The 21,631-nt window shown below is 32.9% G+C and overlaps 1 protein-coding gene across 2 annotated transcripts in view; it reads right to left on the bottom strand.

The window, feature by feature from the left end:
* The window catches only part of LOC110100893 (E3 ubiquitin-protein ligase MARCH11), a 45,874-nt gene extending 33,406 nt beyond the window's left edge, over positions 1 to 12,468 (bottom strand). The window contains exon 1 of one of the 2 annotated variants that reach the window (XM_020828608.2): positions 11,905 to 12,468. In XM_020828608.2, the coding sequence (XP_020684267.1) occupies positions 11,905 to 12,134 (230 nt within the window). In that variant the 5' untranslated portion in view covers positions 12,135 to 12,468. Of the gene's footprint in view, positions 1 to 10,151; positions 10,313 to 11,904 lie in introns of those variants that run through there. The other variant, XM_028693592.1, reaches the window with a different exon arrangement.
* Positions 12,469 to 21,631: the final 9,163 nt, after the last annotated feature.

The raw sequence follows: 21,631 nt of genomic DNA, 5'->3' as shown, positions 1-21,631 counted from the left end.
AAAAGGATACAAGATCATAAAAAGATAAGCGCAATTCTTAATAAAAAATTATGCTTGTTTTCAGCTATATAGGTAAACAATATTCTTAATAAAGAATTATGTGGGTTTTCAGCTACCAAGCCTCCAACCAAAGGTAATGCCTATCAAACTTTAACCCAAGAATGTCTAAGAAAAATCTAAATTCATTTTTTCACTTATTCAAAAGCAAGAACACTTTCATATTTATAAGAAGAGAAAGATACAATTCAAAATTCAAAAATAAATAGGCGACTTCACTTTCAGAAGGTTAATGGTTTTGAACTTGATCGAAGAGCTTGGATCATTCATTGATGTTTTCATATGATGCTCCAAGAATGACCTTTGATGTTTTATTTGAATTTTAAATTTAGAATGAAAAAGTTGGTGGTTTCAAAAAAAATCAGTGTTCGTTTGTGTCACTTGAGAGAAGATCCTTGATTTATGGTTTGGAGTGTAACTTCTTGAATTCGAAATGTGACCCTTAGAATTGAATGGGAAATGATGAGGCCGGCCAAATGATTATGGGTCTTAATTTAACTTCAATCTTACCACAATATATTACAAGTAATTTTCAACTAACCTTCTGAAATTAAAATTCCAACTCTTAACTTGACTAACTTCTGAAATTAAAATTTCAATAATTACTTGAATCAAGAATAACATCAAATAGACAATTTTTTTTTTTTTTCTTTAATCAAATGGACAAATTGTTAATGCTCAACTTGGCTTAATGATCCACTTGATTTTATTGATGTATGATCTTATTGTGTGATGAAGTGGACACCCATTTACCCTTGGAATTGAAATCCAATATTGTAAAATATCCACATTATTAGCGTTAGACTTGAGCTCGTGTACTACATAAGTATTGGCATGTCCAAGTACATCTTTCATTAAACCCCTCCCGAGGGTGATATGGAGGCACTGCAAAAATTTGCTTGACTCCAACAAACCATGAAATTGCTTTTTTTAATATTTTCAACTAACCCTGTAGGATATATCAAAGATCAAATGCACTTCCTTATGGTGAGGTGGGGAGTTCTCACTAGAGCCAAGGTACCTAAATTTTGTAAGTGTAGTGAGAATTTGGTATTATAATCACGATTATTATGCACCACACCATGTAAACTTTTGAAAACATGATGGGATGGCATGGTAGACTTTGCTACCCCTTTAAGGGTGACACAACAGGTCCACCCAAACTCAAGTGAAACTCACAAACTTTAATAATCTACAGAATAAACTCATGAAGAATGACCTAAAAAGAGTTGGAGGACGACAAGCTTAATGTCGCACAAAATCATTTCAAGGCACCTCGCGTGCATCAAAATGACTCAAACGTACTCTTTTCTATGATGCAAACCACATAAATGTGTCACGAACAATAAAATTACCAAAGAGGTACCTCCATGATCAATTTGGTAGAACATGATGAAAACTACAAATGATGAACACAATGTGAAACATCGCTCATTTTCCAATCATATTACGCCGACGCATTCAAAACATTGAAACTAGCCAGAAAAGATCTCTTGCATCGATAAATTGCAATGAAAATGACGAATTACAAATGTGAAGTCATGCAAAAATTACTCAAATGTTATGTGTTCAATAGACTGTGTTGTTGCATCCAAAATGTAAAAATTATTCATAGCACTATACATTTATGGAATCACAATCAGACATATTAGTGCGCATAAGCCTTTTCCATCCAAAATAACTCAATACTTTATTTTGAGATGATACATCAATTAACATGTTGCCCAACCAAAAACAAAAAACCTATGACAACTAATCAAGCTCCCAAGATTATATAGCACTGCACACCTATCATTAGTAGAATGGTTCGACTAGGTCACTCGGGATGATTGAATCATTACATCTTGAACAATTTGACCATCCATCCACATTCAACCATTTTCTTGAATGCTAATTTCATGTATTAACTATAATATAATTTAACATATTTAATCAAGAGTATTCTCTATATTATGTTAGAGATGTAATTATTCATAATCACTTATGACCATAGAAAACATGGATTACCTAAAATTAAAATAAAACCTAATTGATTCCTCATACTAAGAGAAATCTCAAGGACATAACCTTTGAAATCTTAGCAAAGTCCAATAGATGGTGCATTTCTAAGCCAACATTTTCGAAATTGGATAGGAGTTCAAGATACATAAAATGAAGCGACTAGGCTACAAAAAATAAAATTTGTGTAAATAGAGAATTCAAAAATAGCTACAATCAAATATTAGCGTCTTTATAAATGTGAAGTTAAGGTGATTCAACAAGAAGAACAAAGTAGAGATGCCGATCAAAGTTTGAAAGCTTAATATACTAAACAAGAAAATGATCTCCTGACTCTTTATGAGAACCAAAATTAACCCTTGCTATATGAAAGTATCAATTCAATCACTTAACTCTTTTAATAGGAACCAAAACGATCCCACCATCATAAGTAACAAATGTTAACATTAATTATGTTAAAAGTAGGGGTGTTTTTGGATTTATTTTTCTTATTGAATTATTTAGTAAATATAATTTTTCAATAAAAAAAATAAAATATATAAAGTGTTGCATTAAGTGTCTACTGCTCGATCAACTTCAAGGGATTGGGCAACGATCAGAAATGCAAGGTCATCTTCTTGCTTGAGCCGAGGGGTGGTGACTCCATGGGAAGAAAGGAATAATCACCTACTCGTCCACGCTCTCCTCTAGTTAAGCAAGATCTTGTCGCTAGTGGGGTGCAAAGAATAGAGTGGCGTATAAGGAGTTAAAGGAGTTACGAAAGAATAGACCTCGTGTTTGATGGAAAGAAGGGGAAGAAAGGAATCTGCACCTACTCATATGTTCTTGTCTCCTAGCCAAGAGAGGTCTTGTCACTACTGGGATGCAAAGAACAAAGCCGCATATAAGAAGTTGCATAAGAGCAAAGTCGTGCACCTCTACTCCGTCCAGTCTCGATATTTTGGATAGAGGATAATTAAAAAGTTGCATTCCTGAAAATACCCCCTATCATACATAGCGCGATAGTTTTTTTCGAAACTTTTTTTTGTTATTTTGGTAACTTTTTTCATTAATTTTGAACAGCATGACTAGCTAGGTCCCTATTTAATAGACTAAATTAGGACTTTTACATAGTCGATATCCATTTTTCTCTTTCATAAAAAACAAGAGATCATTTTGATCATTTTCTCTATACTAAACAAACTAAATACTGAATGAAACAAGGATATTCATTGATCTCATATCACAGAGCAATCTAATGCGTGCTAAATAGCCAAGATGGTCAATTTATGCTTATTTCAAGTTGTTGCTAACCCATGGGCTGCCAATAATAGTATGTCACAAATAAAGCTAAAGGGTTGTTTGGTTTGAAGTAAAAGGAGTGTAAATTATTTCAAATGCAGGAGTTTTAAGAATATTGTAAGAGTAAAACACATTTTAAAACTCATGCATTCATTAAACCCCACTTGCTAAGAGTAAAACACATTTTAAAAGATTTGAATGTCTGTATGAAAATTATAGTCATAGTGATCTCATCACTTCGAAGCAAATTGAGCTTGCCCAAACTACTACAGCAACAACATCAACATAAAGCCTTTGTCCCACTACGTGGAGTCAGCTACATGAATCCTTTTTCGCCATTGTGTCTTGTTAAAAGTCAAATTCTCATTTAAATCTAATAAAGAAAGATCATTTCTAATATTTTCTAACCAAGTCTTTTTAGGCCTACATCAACCTTTCTTAACATAACACAAATCTAAAACCTCAACTTTCCTAACCGGGTCATCGGAAGGCCTCTGTTTAATGTGACAAAACCATCTAAGATGACTCTCTCTAATCTTATCTTCCACTGGAGCTACTCCAACCTTTTCACATATATGCTCATTTCGTATCCTATCTCTCTAAGGGTAAAGCCACTCATCCACCTAACTTGCCCAAACTCCTAAAACTAAATAAAAAAACTGGAAAAAAAAAAGGCAGGGAAGAAGAGAAGATCGGAGAAAAACACAACAAATCAGCTCATTCTACACAGCTGGTTTACTCCCCCTTTATAGTTTTATTCAGCTCACAGCCCTCCTAATACAAACCAAATTTGCTAGATCTAATGATTGCCAAACTAACTAACAACCAAATAAACTAAGTGCACATCAAACTAACAATTCAGCTCATTACAGCCAATACAAGATCTTGGTTTTTCAATACAGCAATTATCATTTGGAGAAAAAGTTCTTCATCGATATAGCAGCTTTTCATACTCGCATGAATAAGTAATCACCGTAAGTGCTAGGATGTTGTCAGTTCACAAAATTACTCCCCCAGCAACAATGGCCATATCAACAAGGTTGAATTCAAGATAAGACAACTGCAAGTAGCCCATGATATCCAAAAAGCATCTTCTAGTAATAAAAATTCTCATTGAAAAAGTAACTGCAGGACATCATCACCCACTTTTAGGATTGTTCCCTAATTCAAAATTGCCAGTGGACAAACCAATAATCGACCTTCATTGAACTATGCTAGTAATTTGTTTAGGTATAGGTTGGAGTTTTCCTAAAAAGATTTGAAAAGAGAAACATGAAAAATTGATGGAATCTTTGGCGTGTTTGCTAACTCACATCCATCCACCATCTGATCCATTTTGGTTTTTGTTGGACATGCTTCATAATAAAAACATTTGAGTTTACTGTAAGGTTGACTAACTACTGATGTTTGACAAAATGGTTGTGGTTTTACCGAGACCAAATCTCCTACATCTAGTTGTAACCCGAGATGTCGCTTATTAGTTATCAGTTTCATCCGATTTTGAATTAGTTGTAAATTTTGAGAGAGTTGTCTTATGATTTTTGTCTCAATCCAGCAGTATAGCATCCACAGCTTCAATCCTAGGTTCGTATGGAACGATAGTTGATTGATCTCGACCACAAAACACTCGAAATGTTGACATTCTAGTAAAAGTGTGACTGGCAGTATAATTGGAAAATTCCGCCCAAGGAAAAATTTAACCCAATATGAAAGTAAATTCCAAAAGCAACGCAAATACTAATCCAAACCACAGATGGTCACCCCCATTTGTCCATCCAATTCCAATTGATCAGAAATGCTATCATTTAATTTTATCCTGCTGAGTCAAAACAATTCTTTCTAAAAGAAACTCAAGAATATGGGATCTAGGTCTGCTAAAATCAACCATTGGAAGCCCATGCAACTTATAAATGTCAGATATAAATGTGGCAGCCACTGGCAAAGCTATAAATGGCCTTCAAAGTAGAAAATGGGCATATTTTAAGAGACTGTCAACAACCCTCATGTCCACTGTCTTCCCATCTTGTTGGTCATCCATTATCATATTTTATTTGTTAGCAAATTGAACATATGCAAACAAAGTTTTATCCTTCTTCATATTTTTCTAATAAAATTGTGTCATCACTTGAGCCAGCATCTGCTATACCCCTCGAATGGTATACAATGTAACTCCATTAAAATGGCATCCTTCAGGGAGGAATTTCATACCGAAACGACAAAGCCTTTGAAGTATACCAAGCCATTTTGAAAGACATAACGGCACCACATGTCTGGTTCCCTATTGATGTAAGTACACAGTTGCGTTTCTAGTATGCGTTGTCCCTAATCAAATTTGATCCATTAAAATCGTTGTTCAGCGTGTACAAGCCATGGACATTTGCAATCGTGCATCTTTAGCAAATGTATTTGAATATGCATCCTCCTTCCTTGACAACACATCCACAACTTTATTGATAGTACCCAGATTATGCTCAATCCTCTAATCAAAGACCGTCAACTTAAAAAGAAATCTTTGTTCTTTCAATGTTTATGTCACTTGCTGCATTAACTCTCAAAAGTTATGCCGGCCATTTCAAATAGTAAATTGGTTTCTCAACAAATATTGTCATCAATGTCCGACTACTTTTATAATAGCATAGAAGCACTTATGCATCTGTTGATGCCTGATGCATTGTTGGTGGTAATTTCTTGCTAAAACAAAACTGAAGGATGAGAATATTGTAAAATTATCCTTCCAATAGCAATCCCGAATGCATCAATCCATGGTGAAGGCAAGGAAAATTAAGGGAATGTTAAAAACGGCAAGGAGATCATTATAGTTTTCAATGTGTTGAATATTGTTTCCACCACTATTATCTAGTAGAATATCTCCTTAGCTAATAATGAAATAAATGAAGCAGCAATCACAGAAGAATGACAAACAAGTGCTGCTCTCACATCTCACAAAATCATTTCTCAATCCATTCTTCCAAATTTTACCATATGTCCATCTAAATATTCCCATTTATGCCACATTAAATCCATGAAATGAATCCAAACATAATAAGCACTTACAGCATGCCAATTAATTTAACATTGTCGTTGTCAGGCTGGATGAGAAAAATGAAATGTTACATTAAGTAGTCGACAGCCAACATAAAACTTATCGAATAATCATGACATGAATCCCTTAAAAATTATGTTAATGCTAGGACGTCCCCTGGAAGTGACACACTATATGGCCTGAAGACAGCGACAAGTGTGCAAGGGTGCAGTATTAAATAGGCAAGGATTCTCACATCAAGGACGTATGTGGGCAAAGAGGCCAATACATGAAACTTAAACTTGGATAGGAACATAGAATATAGGTTCTCTTACATAAAAAATTAATGAGTTACTAGATTTTATGATTCATAGAAAGATAAATATTTTATGCATTTTAGAAACTAAATGGGTTGGAGAGAAGGTTAAGGAGATTGATAGTTTGGTATTTAAACTATGGTATTCGGGTAGGAGTCGTACTAGAAATGGTGTATGTGTAATTATAAATAAGAATTTGAAGGATAATGATATAAAAATTAATAGAATTGGAGATAGAATTATAGCTTTAAAGATTGTTATTGATGCTAAAATTGTTAATATTATAAATGTTTATGCTCCTCAAGTAGATTTAGATGTGTTCAAAATTAAAATTTTGAAATAACTTAGAAGAATTAATACAAAACATATCTCTTAAAGAAAAAGTTTTTATTGAAGGAGATTCAAATGGACATGTTGGTAGAAAGGTAGATGATTTAAAAGCATTCATTATGGCCATGGGTTTGAAACGATAAATAAAGGTGGTAAAATCATATTAGATTTTTCTTTAGTTTATGATTTTTTAATTATTAATACTTTATTAAAAAAAAATTATCATCTCATCACTTGTAAAAATGATTATAGTAATACTCAGATTGATTATTTTTTATGAAAAAATTAAATCGTTTAGATTGCAAAAAGTGTAAAGTTATTCTGAGTAAAAATTTATGTATCCAACATCGATTATTAATTTTTAACTTTAAGATAAAAGGACAAAAAATAAAAAATAAAGTAAAATGATATTCTAGGATTAGATTGGGGCATTTAAAGAATATTAATAAAAATATTTTTATGAGTAAATTTTAGATCTTAAGATTTTATCTGTGCATGAGGATACTAATGTTATGTGGAAAAAAGTAACTAATAATATTAAGAATATTACAAAGGATATGCTTGAAATATCAAATGAAAAAGATGTAATGATAAAAATAGTTAGTGGTGGAATCCAAATATGCAAGATAAGATAAAAAACAAGTAGATTTGTTATAGAAATTGGTTTAAATGTAAAACTTTGTTAATTGGGACAGATATAAAGAGGCATGTAAAAAATCTAAGAAAGCAATACACGATGCAAAGATCTTCGCTCTTAATAATTTATATAATGGATTAGATAATAAATAATGAGAAATATATATGTATAAGTTAGCCAAACAAAGAGATATGAATAGTAAAGATTTAGTTCAAGTGAAGTGTATTAAGAATGAAGATCAAAAAAGTATTTTTCTTAGAAGATGATATTCAACAAAGATGGATAAAATATTTTGTTGAACTTTTTAATGAAGAATGTGAAAATACGATTAACTTTAGTGATCTTAGCACCTTAAATGAAAATAAATATTTACGTTTTTATCAGTGTATCAGTAAAACTGAAGTTAGAGAGACTTTAAAGAAAATGAAATGTGGAAAAGCTGTTGGACCTTATTATATTCCAATAGAGGTGTGGAAATGCTAAGGAGATGAAGGAATTTCTTGTCTCACTAAGTTTTTCAATACTATTTTGAACACTAAAAAGATGTCAGATGAATGGGGAATGAGTGTGTTAATTCTTATTTTTAAGAATAAAAATCATGCACAAGATTGTGCGAATTATAGACCAATTAAGTTAATTTGTCATACTTTAAAACTATGGGAGCAAGTTATGGAGCGTAGGTTGCGGCGTAATACTAATGTTTCTCAAAATCAATTTGGATTCATGCCGGGTAGGTCTACTATGGAAGTCATACATTTATTGAGAGGTTTGATGAAGAAATATAGAGAAACTAAGAAGGATCTACATATGATATTTATCAATTTAGAGAAAGCATATGATAAAGTTTCAAAAGAACTGCTATGGAGAGTTCTTGAAAAGGAGTTAATAATGCTTATATTCAAATCATTAAAGATATGTATGCATGAGCTATTACTTGTGTTCAAATACAAGGTGGTTTGACCAAGTATTTTCCTATTTCGATTGGATTACATTAAGGATCGGCCATAAGCCCATATCTTTTTGCTTTAGTCATGGATGCTCTCACTATAAATTTTCAAGAGGATGTACCTTGGTGTATGCTTTTTGCTGATGATATTCTTCTTGTTAATAAGACTAGAAAGGGAGTTGAAAGTAAACTTGAATAATGGAGGTCAACCTTAGAGTCTAAAGGTTTTCACTTGAGTAGATCTAAAACTGAATATATGGAGTGTAATTTTAGTAGTAATAAATCTAGTGAGAGAATTGTGACTTTGGGCGATCAAGTCATTCATAAGAGTACACATTTTAGATATCTTGGATCTATTGTTCAGAGTGATGGTGAAATAGATGGAGATATTATTAGCAGAATTCAAGTTAGATAGTTGAAGCGGAGAAATGCATCAGGATTGTTGTGTGATAGAAAGGTCCCCCTTAAACTTAAGGGAAAATTCTATAAGATGGTGGTGAAACCTGCAATGTTTTATGATGTCGAACATTGTCAATTAAAAGAGAAGCATAATATTAAGTTAAGTGTTGTAGAGATGAGGATGCTCAGGTAGATGAGTGGCTTTACTCATAGAGATAGGATACAAAATAAGAATATTCGTGAAAAGGATGGAGTAGCTCCAATGGAAGATAAGATTAGAGAGAGTCTCCTTAGATGGTTAGGTCATATAAAACGGCGGCCTTCCGATGACCCAGTTAGGAAAGTTGAGGTATTAAATTTAACTTATGTTAGGAAAGGTAGATGTAGCCCTAAAAAAACTTGGTTAGAGAATGTTAGAAATGATCTTTCCTTATTAGATTTAAATGAGAATTTGACTACACAAAGAAGAAAAAGGATCCATGTAGCTGATCCCACGTAGTGGGACAAAGGCTTGATGTTGTTGTTGTTGTAGCATGCAAATTATTAATTTAGCTCATATATAAAAAGTTAGAAATGGCAAAAAAAATAATTATTTTCCACATTAGAGATATATTGCATAGTATACATTACATACAAATTGAGCATGGCAAAGATGCGATCACCCAAACATCAATAATATATTTAAAAATACTCTTATTGATAAATATTCATGATATGTCAGGGAATACAATATACTAAGCGGAAATCCTTAAACTAATATAAATTCAGAAGTAGAACCACACATGATTGGAATGATAAGGTTGATCATTGATAAAGTTCCGTAATAAATTCAAAATATGCACGCAATGTTATTTTGCTGACATAAGGCATATGCAGGTATAATTACCCGGAACAAAAAAAACATTCATTCAAACTATTTCTCTCATTTCACCGTCAGTAAAAAATGGTGTGTTGAATAACATAGTTTTTTTTATGAAGACAAAATTTTGCATAAGAAATGACCAGTAAAATAAAAAAAGAACATCCACTCTGAAGAAGAACAGAGCCCTAATTTATGAGATATTTAGACTTCCTACCCTTCCCAAAAATGTGAATTTCAACCACATTAGCAATCCATCCAAAAAAAGAGAAAAATATTACAACACCAAAAATCGGGCTGCTTACCTACACTCTTCCCGATCACTCTCACTCCTTGACAAAAAATCCTTACAAGCTGCATCCACCATCACGTCGACCTTCTCCTCCATGGCAGCCAGATTTTCCCTTTCATCTTCTTTGGCATCCACTGCCTCCTCTGAATGCAAGATAACCAAAGTCATATTAGGGTTTGTTCTCCAACACCTCCACTTCCCCGTCGCAACTCGGCTCTTCTTGGCCCATATTGGGGCATCAAATACAAGCACTCATTGATCCATGGTAAACCCTAATACGAGCTCTAGTTATCGATGTTGGATCCTCTTTATCTCTACCTCCTTATGAGTGATTCATAACCGGAATAAAAGGAGATGAATTGGAGAGTTTCGATATTCTATGTGTATTAATCGAGAAATGAAAGAGGAAGATGGTACTAAGAAGATCGAGGAAGATGATGGGTGCAAATGGAACATCTTAATAAACTCACGAACTCCTCGTTCGCGAGATCAAGAGCGAGAGCATGTCAGAGAGCGAGCATCGGGATCTATTGTTCAGAGTGATGATGAAATAGATGGGGATATTATTAGCATAATTCAAGTTGGATGGTTGAAGTGGAGAAATGCATCAGGATTGTTGTGTGATAGAAAAGTCCCCCTTAAACTTAAGGGAAAATTCTATAAGATGGTGGTTAAACCTGTAATGTTTTATGATGCCGAACGTTGTCCATTAAAAGAGAAGCATAATACTAAGTTAAGTGTTGTAGAGATGAGGATGCTCAGGTAGATGAGTGGCTTTACTCTTAGAGATAGGATACAAAATAAGCATTTCGTGAAAAGGATGGAGTACCTCCAATGGAAGATAAGATTAGAGAGTGTCTCCTTAGATGGTTAGGTCATATAAAACGGCGACCTTCCGATGACCCGGTTAGGAAAGTAGAGGTATTAAATTTGACTTATGTTAGGAAAGGTAGAGGTAGCCCTAAAAAGATTTGGTTAGAGAATGTTAGAAATGATCTTTCCTTATTAGATTTAAACGAGAATTTGACTTTTAACAGGACACAATGGAGAAAAAGGATTCATGTAGCCTATCCCACGTAGTGGGACAAAGGCTTGATGTTGTTGTTGTTGTAGCATGCAAATTATTTATTTAGCTCTGACATAAAAAGTTAGAAATGGCAAAAAAAGTAATTAATTAATTATTTTCCACATTAGAGATATATTACATAGTATACATTACATACAAATTGAGCATAGCAAAGATGCGACCACACAAACATCAATAATATATTTAAAAATACTTACTCTTATTGATAAATATTCATGATATGTCAGGTAATACAATATACATATCGGAAATCCTTAAACTAATATAAATTCAGAAGAAGAACCACACATGCCTGGCATGATAAGGCTGATCATCGATAAAGTTCCCTTATAAATTCAAAATATGCACGCAATGTTATTTTGCTGACATAAAGCATATGCAGGTATAATTATCCGGAACAAAAAAAACATTCATTCAAACTATTTCTCTCATTTTACAGTCAGTAAAAAATGGTTTGTGTTGAATAACATAGTTTTTTTTTTTTTTTATGAAGACAAAATTTTGCATAAGAAATGACCAGTTAAATAAAAAAAGAGCATCCACTCTGAAGAAGAACAGAGCCCTAATTTATGAGATATTTAGGCTTCCTACCCTTCCCAAAAATGTGAATTTCAACCACATTAACAATCCATCCAAAAAAAGAGAAAAATATTACAACACCAAAAATCGGGCTGCTTACCTGCACTCTTCCCGATCACTCTCACTCCTCGACAAAAAATCCTTACAAGCTGCATCCACCATCACGCCGACCTTCTCATCCATGGCCGCCGGATTTTCCCTTTCATCTTCTTTGGCATCCACTGCCTCTGAATGCATGATAACCAAAGTCAGATTAGGGTTTGGGTTCGAATCGATGTTGCTCTCCAACACCTCCACTTCCCCGTCGCAGCTCGGCTCTTCTTGGCCCATATTGGGGCATCAACTACAAGCACTCACGATATTGATCCATGGTAAACCCTAATACGAGCTCTAGTTATCGATGCTGGATCCTCTTTATCTCTACCTCCTTACAAGTGATTCATAACCGGAATAAAAGGAGATGAATTGGAGCGTTTCGGTATTCTATGAGTATTAATCGAGAAATGGAGGAGGAAAATGGTACTAAGAAGATCGAGGAAGATGATGGGTGCAAATGGAACATCTTAATGAACTCATGAACTCCTCGCTCGCGAGATCAAGAGCGAGAGCATGCCAGAGAGCGAGCTTTTTACGTGGTGGGGGCCAGGGGTGGAAAAGAAGTGGTTTCATTTCTCTTTATTAACTTTATAGAATTTATTTAAAATTTATAAATTCCTATAAAATAAAGATAATTATAACTGAGAAAGAGACTTTTCGCCAGCTCGATGTCGTCCACCCACCTCATAAATAATTGGATCTGTGCAACATTTCTATTCTAACATGAAGATTTGGTTTCTATGCACCTAAATTGTTGCATTCAAATTTATTTGTTGAAAATACATGATAAATGAAGAGCGAGTAAGTGACCTAAAAATGAAGAGAGAGTAAAGAGAGTATAGAGGAAAGTTGTATGATACTCAAGAAATTATTAGTCTCAAAACTAATAGAATATCCATTATGTCAGTCAAAAAGTTCAGCATAAAGTCCCAAAATGTTACTCATCATTTTTTATTTATTGAATTCTATGACTACATAAAAATCTACATAAGAAAAGGTAAAAAAAAGAGTATAGTGCAACAAAACATATATTTACAACACTACATGCTACCCTAAATGCATGTCACCTCATGATAGTCCGATGAAGGGTGAGGTCAACTGGCTTTGATGAGTTGCTTCCGAGGGAGTATAGTAGTACGAGTTAACAAGGGCTAGTGTGTTTTGGCGTGCGCAAATATAAGAAGGGATCAGGGATTGGTGGGTTCGTTGATGTGGTCAGCGACTTCTATGGGAGCTTTGAGATCGCCTGAGTAGAGAGACAAGTGAGATGTTGTTGTGAGATGGGAGAACTCTAGCTTGGATGGTCATGGTGAGTCGAAGTGAGAGTTCTATGAATAAGCATCTTCATGTAACTAAGTTTGCAAAAATGGTCACTTTGAGAGATAGCGAATAACTAAGATGTAGTCTCGGCAGGTGGTGAGTGCGAGCTGCTATCTCTTGACAAGAACCCTTGATTTGCCCATGCAAGGCGAGCTTCAAAGAAAACATGAGCTAGTGAAGCCTGTTGGTCAGTTCGGGCGAGTTCTCCTGTGAGTTCTAGAGGGCCATTTGGGTGGGTGAGTTCATCTATCATGACGTACAAGCTTTATTAGATATCTATGAAGGCATACTAGTTTTATGTTTCAATTATATTTACCTGAAGCAACCTAACAAAAAGTAGTGTTGAGCCTTGTTGGTAAAGGCATGTGTATTCGTGTGTGTGTGTTTCTTTTTATTATATAATTTTATATATATATATATAATTTAATTCATACCTTTTTTAAATTATTTGCATGGCCCTGTTAAGAAAATTTTATGAATACCATTGTGTTGGACTAATGAAAATTTTCAATTGCCAAATATGAAATATAAAGTAATTGAATTTGTTGCGGGCTAGAATATTCGTGGTTGTAGAGTGAGTAATTGTTTTTTGTCATAGCAATGCATGGATATCCGGCAAACAAACAGAGAGAAAGAGCAGTAAAACACCCAATCTTTTTTATGTGGAAAATCCAAAGAGGGAAAAACTATGAGTTCCACCCAGTTCAAAAGATTCCACTAAATTTTAGTGAATTATTAAAGTTGAACCGTCCCTTAACTTAGAGGTAGCCGAATTGCAATAGTTTAGAGAGTTGTGAAAAGGTCTGGCGATTGTCTGACGGAAGTCTTACCATGTTCAGGCAGAAGTGCAACTAATGGGGGATGATCCAACGATGGTTGAGCAGAAGTTCGGCGACGGTCGGCGACCAAGTAGCGGTTTGACAATGGTCGGGCGGAAGTCTGGCGGCGATCGACGACCAAGTGGAAGTCCGGCGATAGTCGATATGGGTTTGTTGGAGGTGGCGCTAGAGCTCTTGAAGTGTGAGAGCTCTCTCTATTCTTCAACTAAATGCTTCTCTCATGTAGATAGTGGGGGTATATTTATAGATTTTCATATGTGGCAAACCCTTTAAATATAAAGAATATCTGGGGCAGGTTGGAAGTGCTCCATCGAATGACTCTTATTAATTCCTCCGATCATAGAGCAATTTTCAACTGTTTAAGTACATTAATAATATTGGAATTTAGCGATCTTGAGCTCTTTGGATTTGTCTCGCCGAGCCACTCGATTTCACTATATGCATGGCATATTTTGCTATCACTTTTTCATCCAAATAATGCTATAAACCTTTCAAATATCCTTCAGACTCTTGATTTGGACCCATTTAGATTCAGATCAGACCGATTTTGGTGTTGTTAGTTGTCTCTTCGAGACATTTTGTTTGACTATAAATTTGTTGAAATTGGAGTTCAGATGGTCCCGAATTTTATTTTAGAAGTTTCCAACTTGAATATGCCTTGAGATTCATGCACTACCAAGATGATTTTTGGTGACGTATCATTGTCTCCCTATTTTTTGATGTTAAATCTTACATAGTCCAAAAATATTTAAATAATTTAAATATTCAGCAAAGTCAGAGCATAAATTGAAGAATAAATTTAGAAAATTGTTCTCCAAACTATTTAAATTTGCTTGAAATTGAATGTAGTTCCGATGGGATCTCAAAGTATTAAAATTGAGCTCGAAATATAAAAAAAAGATTTTGAGGATCCAAAAAATGTCCAAATTGGACTTTCTATGATAATTAACTAATTAATTAATATTAATTAAAATTTTTATTTTTTTTCTCCTACCACTCTATAAAGAAGGAGAGTTTATTACGTGCGATCATTGAATTGTCTCGAGGAGAATCAGGATGTGTTACATCACTTGGTGCACAGTGGTACACAACACCGATACAACACAAAAAAGTGTGTGACGCATCCTAATTCGCCTCCGAATGATCTCCAGTGATCGCACGTAGTAATTTCACCTAAAGAAGGAAACTATAGTAGCCGCCTAAATGAGGTGGTGAAAGAATTAAAAAAAAAATAATTAATTTAATTAATTAAATCCTTAATAGTAAAATACTATTTTTATCTTAAAAAATTAAAAAAAATCCTAAAAATTTTAGAATTTTTTCTTGAATGAAAATAATTATTTTTTGCATATTTATCTTATTTTTAAATAAATTGCTTTTAATTTGTTTTCTATTTTAAATTTTCAATAATAGGAATTATTTATTTTTTGGGAATTAAATTTTTTTTAATATTAATTAAAAATTCATAAAATTACTCTCCAACTTTCTTTGGAAAATTATAAAAAACCCCTTAGGGGCTAGGAAGAAGGCACCACTTTTTTTAGCCGGTCCAAAATTTTCTCCTACAAACAAAGAAGAAGTCGGTTTGGCAAAAATTTAAACGTTTTTTGCAATCGAAATAAAGACCTAATACTCTTACGCAAGCCCCAATTCACTCTTAGCGGGGGAAAAATTATCCGGCAAGAGTTTAAATATTAAAAGTAATGATCAAAGCCCGATACACTTATGCAGGCTCCAATTCACACTCGTTGGGGGAAAACTGTCCCGCAAGAGTTTAAATACTAGAAGCGGTGATCAAAGCCATGTACTCTTAAACAGGCTCTAGCTCACTCCTAATGGTGGAAAATTGTCTAGCATGAGTTTAAATATAAGAGATAACGATCAAGGCCCATTACTCTTGGGGTGCCATAGTTATCCAACAATTCGTATCAAAGCCTTGGTTCTTTTTATTTTGGCTTAACAACATAGAGTAGATCCACTTATAAACTATGGCACAATGTTTTCCTAAGGGTTCACTTCCCGAAGGATAATCCACTCATCATCCACCATTATTAGATAATATTCATTTTGATTATTAGAAAAATAGAATTAGTACATTCTTAAGAGGGCAAGACTCTTTGATCATAAGTTCGTTATAAAGTCCCATCAAGTACAACTTTAAATAAAAATTCTTCTTATATGTCATATAGACATCATGCAAAGCCATATGTAAATACTAATATTTTATGTAATTATTATGGTAGAAAACGATATATCTCATTTGATTACTATGCTCGTAAATCACAGAATACTAAATAATCATCTTTTGTATGAGTTCCAAAAAATAAAAGTACTTTATATACCATACATAATAGATACCATACTAATTTAAAATGTGGACCCAAAAATATTTGGATTATGAAAGTTAACATTTGATTTTCTTTTACAGAAATGCCTTCAAAGTGAAATCAATGAAGGCATGTGATACTTGGACAGTTAATGTTCAAGACATATGACAGGCGATAAACAAAATTCTGTATATTAGAACCAAGTGATGGAGGATATATCACATATAGAGATAATGCAAAAGAAATATTATAGGCATTGGATCCATATGTAAGAAGTATATTACATTAGAAAAAGTCTTATTTATTTCTAGTTTAAAATATTACTTAATATCAATCAGTCAATTATGTGATAAACATTTAAATGATTTTTTATGCTTCACATTGCGTTATTAGAATTAATGTAACTATTTTACTTATAGGAAATAAACATAAAACTATTTATTTAATTAATTTAGCTAATGCAAATGATATTAATTTGAATTTATTTTACATGAAATCTACAAAGGACGATGCTTGATTATGACATAGAAGGCTATGTCATGTCAATATCCACACTTTAAATAAAATTTCTAAACTTGATTTAGTACTTAGTTTACCAAAAATTAATTTTCATTTTGATTCTATATGTGATGCATGTATTCATGATAAACATATGAAAAGTTCATTCAAGAGTAAAAATATAATTTCTACGAGTAAACCTTTAGAATTATTACACGAGGATGTATTTGGGCCAATTAACAAAACTAGTTTATGTGGTAAAAATTATGAATTTGTTATTATCGGTGATTATTCAAGATGCACTTGAGTGTTATTCTTAGCTGATAAAAATAATGCATTAGATGATTTTAAGAAATTTTCTAAGTATATTCAAAGAGAACAAGGTTATTTGATTCATAAAATTCAAACAAATCTTGGTGGAAGATTTGAAAATAAATCATTTACAAATTATTGTAATAAAAATGAAATTAGATATAATTTTTCAGCTCCTAGAACTCCTCAACAAAATTAAATAGTTAAAAAAAACTATCATATTTTGATAAAATTAGCAAGATCAATGTTAGATAAATATAAACTTCCAAAATATTTTTGAGCAGAAGCAATAAAAAATGCATGTTATATTATAAAATGATTTTATTTAAGATCTACTCTTAAAAATACCTCTTATGATTTTTTTTTTTTTTTGAAAGAAACCTAAGATTAGTCATTTACATATTTTTGGATGTACGTGTTTTATTTTAAATAATGATAATAATTCCTTAGTTAAATCTGATAGTAAGTCTGATGATGATATATTCTTAAGATATTTAATTTTTGGAAAATTTTTTAGAGTTCTTAATAAGAGAAAATTAATTATTGATGTATCTATTTATGTAATTTTTTTATGAAAATCCTATAGAATTTATAAGAAATAATTTGAATGGTGATGATTTTGAAAATATTAAAAGGTAAATTTAGAAGAAAAGGAGGATGATTCATTGCTTAAAGAATGGAGATATAATAAAAATCACCCAAAAGAATTAATAATTGGTGATCCTTCCTGAGGTGTTAAGACTAGGAGAAACCTAAGGGATGAGGTAGAACATTATGTATTTTTATCAAAAATTGAACATAAAAATATAGACAAAGCTTTACAAGATAATTTTTGGATAATTGCTATGGAAGAGGAACTTAACCAATTTATAAGAAATGATATTTGAGAGTTAGTCAAAAGCCCTCATGATAAAAATATAATTAGAACTAAATGGGTTTATAAAAATAAGCTAGATAACTCAGGAAGTATTATTAGAAATAAAACAAGATTAGTTACACAAGGATACACACAAATAGAAAGAATATACTTTGAAGAATCTTTTGCACCCATAGCAAGAGTAGAGCCATTAGATTACTCCTTGCCTTTATTTGTTTTAAGAACTTTATACTTTTTCAAATGGATGTCAAAAGTATATTTTTGAATGGATATATTGATCTAGATGTTTTTGTTGAATAACCACCAATTTAGAAAGCATTAATTTTCCAAATCGTGTATATAAATTAAAGAAAGTATTATATGATTTAAAATAGGCTCCACTTGCTTGGTATGATAGGTTAAGTAACTTTTTATTTGAACATAATTTTAAAAAGGTAAGATAGATAGAACTCTTTTTATAAAAAATATTAGAAATAATTTGATTATTATATAGATTTATGTTGATGATATATTATTTGGAAATACAAATAGAAGTTTATGTCCTGAGTTTTCCTCATTAATGTCAAAAGAATTTAAAATGAGTATGATGGGAGAGTACCTTTTTCTTAGAACTTCAAGTAAAACAACTAGAGTCTGACACATTTATATGTTAAACCAAGTACATAAATGAATTATTGGAAAAGTTTGATATGAAGAGATTCAAATTAAATAAAAACTCCTATAAGCCCATCAACTAGACTTGATTTAGATGAATCGGGAAAACCAATATATCAAAAAGCTTTATAGGAGTATGATAGGTTCACTTTTGTATCTTATTGCTAGTTGGCATGATATTATGTTTGTTGTATGTTTATGTATAAGATTTCAAGCTAATTCTAAGAAATCATACTTAACAACAGTTAAGCAAATATTTTACTATTTTATTGGAACAAATAAGTTAGGCTTATGGAATCCTAAAAATTTATTATCATGTAATTTAGTTACTTATTATGATGTAGACTATACTGGTTATAAGGATGATATAAAAAATTACATTTTGTAACTTATCAATTTTTAGGATCGTCACTTATTTCTTGGTATTCTAGAAAATAAAATTCAATCACTTTATCCATAACTGAAGCAAAGTATATAGCTGGAGGTAGTTGTGTTGCTCAAGTTTTATGGCTAAAGCAAGAATTAGAAGTGTTAAGAGAGTTGTTATTTGCATGTTTTACATTCTTACAACTTGTAAAGTTTTGATGATTCCAAATATTATTGTTTTAAAGTTTTATTTTCTCCTAACACTTTTTAGAATAATTATTTTTGCTCTTGTGTGGATTAACATTTCAGGATAATCGAACTCCAGACTAATGAAGACTTCAAATCAAAATTTAGCATGAGATAATTTATAAATTGAAGCTTGTACTTTTCATTGTATTGAGTTTAAGAGGGAGTGATTGTAATTAAGTAACTTAGGACACACACTTGGGGAGACCTTTAAAATTCATATTGATCATACGGGACGAACCAAGTTCATACGAAACGATCAAGTCAGTTATCCCCTCGGAAGAGCATTGGAACGAATAGGAAGTAAGAAAATTTTTTTAAGTCCTGATCATCCAGACAAATTTTTCTATTCGTCCCAGGACAAAATGCTCTCTAGAAAATTTTTATTTAGATGAAATCTTATATTCGGCCCAGGACAAAATGCTCTATGTAAAAATTTCGTCCAGACGAACTTCAACTCGTCACAGGATGAAATGCTCTCTGGAAAAATTTCGTTCAGACAAGTTCCTATTCGGCGTAGGACGAAATGCTCTCTGTAAAAATTTCGTCCAGACGAACTCTTATTCGTCCAAGGATGAAAATGTTTTATCCTTTCCAATTTTAATAACTTCCTGCAGTTTATCAAAACCGACCCATGGTATAACTGTTCGTACCGGACGAACTTAGTTCATGTGGGATGATAATCAGGTACAAAGTCAGTTCATACCAATATACATTGGGTTCGTATGTAACTGATTTAAGTAAGTTCGTTTAGGATGATCCACGATCGTACGGGACGATCCACTATGTACAGACTTAAAAATTAGCAATTTTTGGACAGTTTTTTTTTTGTGTTTTTTTATATATAAAGTCCAATTAGAATTGCCTCTTAATCTTTTTGCTTACTGATCTTCATGCTTAGTAAAAGGAGAGTCAAGGAGAGAGTGTGAGAGAGTGTTTGAAGGAGAATTCTTACTACTGGAGCGTGAAGGTTTCACTTGGTACTCAAAGATAAGAGTCTCTACTTGTGGTTTTTATTACTTCACTCTTTCCTCTCTTCCTTCTAAATTTCTTGTGAGAAGATCTGTCAAGGAGATTTGGTTCTCTGCAGACACTTGGAGAGTGTGAACAGCCGTTGGGTTCTCTTCCCACACTTGGAGAGTGTGAAAGGACAAAGGGTTCTCTGCCTACACTTGGAGAGTGTGAACAGGCAATGGGTCCTCTGCCCACACTTAGAGAGTGTGAAAGGACAAAGGGTTCTATGCACACACTTGGAGAGTGTGAAAGGATAAATTATTCTCTGCCTACTCCTGGAGAGTGTGAAAGGATGGATGGTTCTCTGCCAACTCTGAGAAGAGTGTAAAAGGACAACGGTTCTCTACCGCACCGTGTAGTGGTGGAAGGGAGTTTTGTAAAGGCTTCTCCGCCTTGCTGTGGGTACAAAAAGAGAGTCACTAGTGGTATTAGTGCAATACTCGGAGGGTGCCTCCGGGGAGTGGATGTAGGTCGTGTTTGACCGAACCACTATAAATCTTATGGCTTTTTTATTTTTTGCTGCCTATTAATTTTTACTGCTTTAACTTATGGTTGAAAAATCACTTTCTATAAAATTCACTAAAGTTAATTCTCGGTTTTAAATTTTTAAAAGAGGGATTAATTTTTTAATTACCAATTCCCCCCCCCCCCCTTCTTGGTTAGCCGCTGGGACATAAGCTTAGGTTTAACAACCTAATTCATATTGAACACCTGAGGGTTACTCTATAACTAGACCTCAATTATTCGACAACATTCCTTTTGATTTTTGGAAAACACGCATGTCTACATTTTTATAGTCACTTGATTACCGTATGTGGATCTTAGTTCAGGAAGGGTATACAAAACCAACTAGACTAGTTGACGGAGTTAGAGTTAAAATACCTTTTGTGGACTGGACAGAAGAAGAAAGTGACTTAGCACAACTAAACGCCACATGCTTGAATAGTTTCTTTTGTGCATTTAAATCCTAAGATTACATGCTGGTTTCTACTTGCAAGAGTGGAAAGGATATATGGTATTGACTTTATATAACTTATGAGGGAACTAATGAATTAAAACTATCTAAACTTAATATCTTGTTGCATGATTATGAACTGTTTCACATGAAATCAAATGAATCTATTTCTGATATGTATACAAGATTCACACAAATAGTCACCTCTTTACTTGTATTGGGTAGGGAACTAAAGAATGCTAAAATGGTTAATAAGATTCTTCGTTATTTGCCTACTGCTTACTGCTAAGATAGTTGCTATTTGCATGCTTTACATTTTTGCA

Source organism: Dendrobium catenatum, unplaced genomic scaffold, assembly GCF_001605985.2.
Source record: "Dendrobium catenatum unplaced genomic scaffold, ASM160598v2 fragScaff_scaffold_325, whole genome shotgun sequence".
NCBI classification, from domain to species: Eukaryota; Viridiplantae; Streptophyta; class Magnoliopsida; order Asparagales; family Orchidaceae; genus Dendrobium; species Dendrobium catenatum.
Note: the sequence above shows the minus strand (reverse complement) of the source record. Positions and strands in the feature narration are given on the sequence as shown.